Below are 5411 nucleotides of genomic sequence, written 5' to 3'. Positions count from 1 at the left end.
AGAGCTCACACTAAATGACAGACAGCTTGCCCTCACGTCTACCTATTTTTCTAGTCGAATTTCATTGCATGCAGCAATCAACCTCAGGGATTCATTTTCCCACATATGGGAAGCTCGGCCCCAGGTAGGGGGATTTGCTTGATGGGGGATTTGAACCCAAGTCCCTCTCACTGCAAAGCCCACAGCACCCCCGTGATTAACAGACAGGAAACAGGGAGTAGCCCTGGATCAACCTAAACTGACTTCGGGTTTAGAGAAGGACTGATTACCTGGGGAATGAGGAAGCTTATCGCTCTGGAGCTCTCTTCTGGAGAAATGTCATGAACGTGCCCTGTAAGGAGCTGGTGGCAACTTCCATTAATTCCGGGACCAGCGACCTCAGGTCAAGAGCCAGATGCTCATTCATGTCTCTCCAGGCCAGAGGTTCTGGCCAAGTTTGGGCTCCCAGAGGAGTCTAAGAAAATGTGGAAGGCACCAATGTGTGTTTTTGAAGATTTATTTCAGAGTGAACATCAGCGACCTACAAGAACGTGGGATAGAAGCCAATGCCTCCCCTTTCCCTGTGACGTGAGACAGGACCATGTGCCTCCTGTGGACTTCAAGAAATGTGGACTTGAGCTTTGCCATCCCTTCCCCGATCCTATTTCATAGATTTTGCTGTTATATTCTCTGTATCTTTACAAGGATCGGGAGGCTGAATTAGTCTTATTCAGGGTTAGTAACTGTCTCTTCCTTAACGGTGGTGGTCCTGATAGTTTGCACATTTGTGGCTGTCCCAAAGAGCAGTGCAATTCTGAAGGCGTAAATACGACCAAAGACCACTCTCAGATACATCACTGATTGTTGTCTTTGTCTGAGAGAACGTGTTCTTTTTGGAGGTGGCCCGCTGTCAACACTCCCACGAGCACCTCTTCTTAGGCACAGTGGAGGATCCCAGCCTATATGGCAATGGCAGTTCCTTCTGTTGTTGCAGACCCCTCTACGACTGCACTTCTCAGGGCGACAGTCATAGCCCAGTGAAGTGATAGTTGCATTGCACCGGGTGTTATTACAGAAGTTTCCATGAACACAAGGAGTGCCATCTATCACACGCCCAACATCAGTCATGTCTGTTGCACGGTGTTCATCCAGTCTAAAACACTGAAACCCTCCTCTCACTGAGTGATGGAATGAAACATGTTCCTCCAGCTGGGGAAGATGGGTCACATTGGTACACTGCAGTCTTCCACAAAACTTATCTATTCCTGTACAAGCCTGGTAGCTGAGATATGTTTGTTGTCTAATACAATGTCCAAATGGGTAGCTTTCAAGATTTATGTCATAGCAGACCTCAGGAGCATCCTCAGCACTGACACCAAACATCGCCTTGCAGAGAACTTTGCGGTCAGTGCAGTTCCCATGATAACAGTAGCCTTCTTCCGTGCACAGGGTTCCATCTTGCATATAAATTTTGCTGGGCATGTCACAGTGGTCCCGTGACAGTATTCTGGAAGGTCACATATATTTTGGATAGGTCTGCAGAGTCCCTGGTGGGGAGAAGCTGAAGTTTGTACAGCCCTCTCCTATATGAAAGATGCTCCCCGGTGTTAAGTGACAGTCACTTTGGCAGCAATAACTGGCACAACACTGCGTGAAGGAGCCACAGACACATTCCTCCCTCCCCTCCACTATAAGGTTTCCACAGTGAACCGTTGTCATGGTTTCGTTATACACAGGAGCAAGTGTTTCAAAAACACACCGGCCTGGACATATAAAACAATTTTGTGCATGTCCATAAGAACAGTTACTGAATACATCTGTCATCCCAGGAAATCTCTGCATAATGCAGGAGGCCCTTCTCTAACATGTGCAGTAGTTATCATCATACTCCAGACCAATACTTCTCATCTGTGTCTGGGTTATTATGATGGCTACCAATAAATAATGTCTGCCTAGAGTACCAATGTGTAATAGGCCTAAATGTGTACAGAAGCTATACCTTTCAGGTTCATAGTTAGATTCATGTGGTGCGTCTTTAATAAGTAGTGTGGATGAATGAACATGAAAAGTATCAAAAAAGGTTGTTTTAAAATAGGTAAACATTGCACTCTGAATTCGATATTGATTCACAGGGGCTGGGTCACGATTATTATATATGGTCAAAAGATAAATATAGTACCGCAGATCAATATTTTGAACAATGCTGTCAATGAGACTGAACATCTGGACCACCTCTTTGGAACAGGTTGTAATATTGCCATATATACGATAATATGAATTGGAACATTGAACGTGGCCTTTTATATTACCTCTATGAGAACTATACAGCGAATTAGATATCCTGGGATTCATGCTGTTATTTGCTTCAGAGAACAGGGGGTCTGTCTCCTCATTGTCACCATCTCTAAATGTGGGCCCCGTTGTGTTGGGCTCGGCCACTATCTGAGAAACATGTTCAAACCTGCAGGAATCCTGGAGGGGTTTGATTTCGTAGGCAAGGTCGTCCAGCTTCATGATGCCTCTGAGGCCCCCATAGCACGTGTCGATGGTGACCATGGACAGAGGCACCTCCTCCAGGTAGCCGAGGTAGTAGCAGTCTGGTGGAATGTAGGGGCCATCCATCTGCAAGGCTCCTTGGTCATCCTGAGTTGTCACTAGCAGATGTCTGGGCCAAAGAAGGTGTTTCCTCCGCATGTGAATGATGTGTCTTTGACCCCCAAAACGCAGGCTGTAGGACAGCCAGCCGGGAAACTGAAGGCCTTTGCAGTGGTGTGTCTCCTTCCTGGGAATCACCACCTCGGAGGAGGCGTAGTGCCACAAGGGACGGCCTTGAGAACACTGGACTGGAGCCAGGAGCGCCCAGAGCCCCAGCAGCAAGAGGGGGGCCCTAAGGGTGACCCGCACCTCTGCCTGCCTCATGTCCCAGCCCAGCAATAATTACCCAACGACAATGGGAAAGGAAAGGACTGTCCTTGGTGAAGCCAGGCCCCAACCAGCTGCAGTGGCTGCATCCCTCCCAGGGAGACCCTGACAGAGAACAAAGGGCCATCCCAGGCTCCCGCACCACACCCCGGGGCACCTGTACTCTGGGATGGAATGAGGTAACAGTCCCAGGGAGGGGCAGGAGGTGGGTCTGGACAGGATGGCAGCTGCTGCACTGCGGGATGAGGCTGAGGGTCACAGCTGTGAGGGCTCATTGGGAAGGGAAAAGGGAGAGGGAAGCAGGGCTGTCTCTTTTACCACCGTCAATCTTTTCTGTTGCTTTCTGAATCTACAAAATACAAAGATGTGTGTTCAATGCCCTCGCATCACCCGTGTTATTCTCGGTCACTCTGTGGGTCAATATGCTCCTTTCTTTGGCTCACACTGCTTACTCCTTTGTCATGTGGAGGTGGACACTGCCAATATTTTCCCTGGGGACTGAATGTTTTTCTACTCTTAATAAGTACCCATGTCTTATTCTTTTTGTTGTTGTTTTGTTGTTTTGTTGTGGCTTTGAAGTTTTGTTTGAAGTTACCAGATTGTGAAAGGAAAATATCTTGGGCCCCATCAAGCTGGGAACCACTCAGGGCAAATCTGCCTCCCACTCTATTTAAAGTTGTCCCTCTGCTCACAGAGACAGATGCATATTCTCATGACCTCCTTTGCAAACACTTATCAGAAACTCAAAAGAATGCAACCATCTGTCTCTCACCTACCTGTGATCTGGAAGCCCTAAGTGGGGAGGACTTGCTTTGAGTTGTCTCAGCCTTTCTGGATGGAACTAGTGTCCTTCTTACTTATATTGATTGAAGTCTCATGTGTCCCTGAAATGCCTAAATCAAGATGTGCCCGACCACCTTGAATCCAGAGTTCCTGGATTCACAAGATCAACAGTTGATATAGGGTAACTTTTTCTTCTGTGCTATGTAAAACCCTTGTGAATTATGATACTTTTTACTTAGTCCATCTATTGGGAACAGACGCTATTCCTGACCCCATGAGAGCCCCAGGTGCTGTCCCTCCAATGCTTCTGTGTGGTTCTCTCATGGTCTTTGGTCATTTCTTCAGATGCAGGAGCTGATCAGCTCTCAGGGAAGGACACAGGGGGCCCTCTCTGGGTGTCTCATGTCTGAGAACTAATGTTTCACATATTTCTGCTGATTCTGTCATTGCTTATGAGGGGAGGGAAAATCCAAGGCCAGATCACAATCAGAAACACAAATTACTGTTTCCTCAAAAGTGTAAATATTTCCCTTTCCTGGCGAATGTGGTCACTCCATTTAAACTTAACATGACCATGGTGTGTTTCGAAGCCTGTGTTGTGTGGCACTTTGTCTTCCAATGCCCCGTACTCCCATCTTCCATCGCTTCAAATCCTGCCTTTTTACCACAAATGAACGATTACTAATGAAGCTGGTTTCCCCTCTATGAGCGTGCAGGTTGGATGCCCTTTCCCTACCCCTTTAGGGTTTTCACAGGGAGCAGAAGGAAAATATTTGACATCCCTGAAGGAGGCTGCTAGGGGAGACTGTGTCCCTCCTAAATTTTTGTGCTGAAGTCCCAACCCTTGGTCCTTCATAATGAAATCATACTTGGATTAGTGTCTTTTAAAGAGGTGAATAAGTTAAAGTGAGATTCCTGGAGTGGGGCCCTAATGCAATCTGACTGTTGTTATAAGAAGGGGAAGCAGGAGGGAGGGTGCACACGCCCTGAGGGACGGCCATGTTACCACAGAACAGCGAGAAGGCACCGTCTGCACACCAGGGAGTGAGACCTCAGAGGAAACCCACCCAGCTGGCAGCTTGATCTTAGGCTTTCATCCTCCATAAGTGTGAGGAAATTGGTTTTGTATTGTAAGCCATCCAATCTGTGGTATTTCATTATAAAAGCCCTATAAAATGAATACAGTAGGTAATAGGAGATCTTCTAAAAATTGAAAAAGTCGGATGGCCAGACAAACCTAGACACTCCTGTTCAGACCTGAACAGGGTGATGGACCTGCTTTGGGACAGGAGAGGGGAAGAGATGAACCCAGCACCCAGACCCAGCTGAGCCCATTCCTCAGCAGGCTGTCCCTGGGCCGGAGCTTGCACTGGTGTGAAAGAGCCTGTCTTGGTCTTCAGGGGCTCATGGAGTTGGACAGAGAATGGTGTAGACTCAAGAACACGTCATCGGTGTGCCCGTGTTTATGTGAATGGGATGTGTTTCTAGGGTGTGCTCATCCCCAAAGAAGAATTAATCAGGTCTCTTGGGCTAGAAAGAGGTTGTGGCATTTGTGTGTATTAATAACTGCGGTCGGACAGTAAATTATGTTAAAATGCTTATGGGAAGGCACAATGGAAAGAAACAGTTTGTTACAGAAGGAAAAAATGGTGATTATTTAAATGAGATGCCTTTGAAGGTCACCATGCCAAGAGGAGCCAATCACATGATAGTGTTGGGTTTCATGT

At 47.2% G+C, this 5411-nt stretch overlaps 1 protein-coding gene across 1 annotated transcript; it reads right to left on the bottom strand.

Moving 5' to 3' along the window:
• Positions 1–705: 705 nt before the first annotated feature.
• On the bottom strand, positions 706–2898 carry LOC134757320 (disintegrin and metalloproteinase domain-containing protein 21-like). The gene is given in 3 exon segments (XM_063699096.1): positions 706–1454; positions 1457–1521; positions 1523–2898. Coding segments are annotated over 3 exon segments (2190 nt in total).
• Between the last annotated feature and the right edge of the window lie 2513 nt (positions 2899–5411).

Source organism: Gorilla gorilla, chromosome 16, assembly GCF_029281585.2.
Source record: "Gorilla gorilla gorilla isolate KB3781 chromosome 16, NHGRI_mGorGor1-v2.1_pri, whole genome shotgun sequence".
Taxonomy (NCBI): Eukaryota; Metazoa; Chordata; class Mammalia; order Primates; family Hominidae; genus Gorilla; species Gorilla gorilla.
Note: the sequence above shows the minus strand (reverse complement) of the source record. Positions and strands in the feature narration are given on the sequence as shown.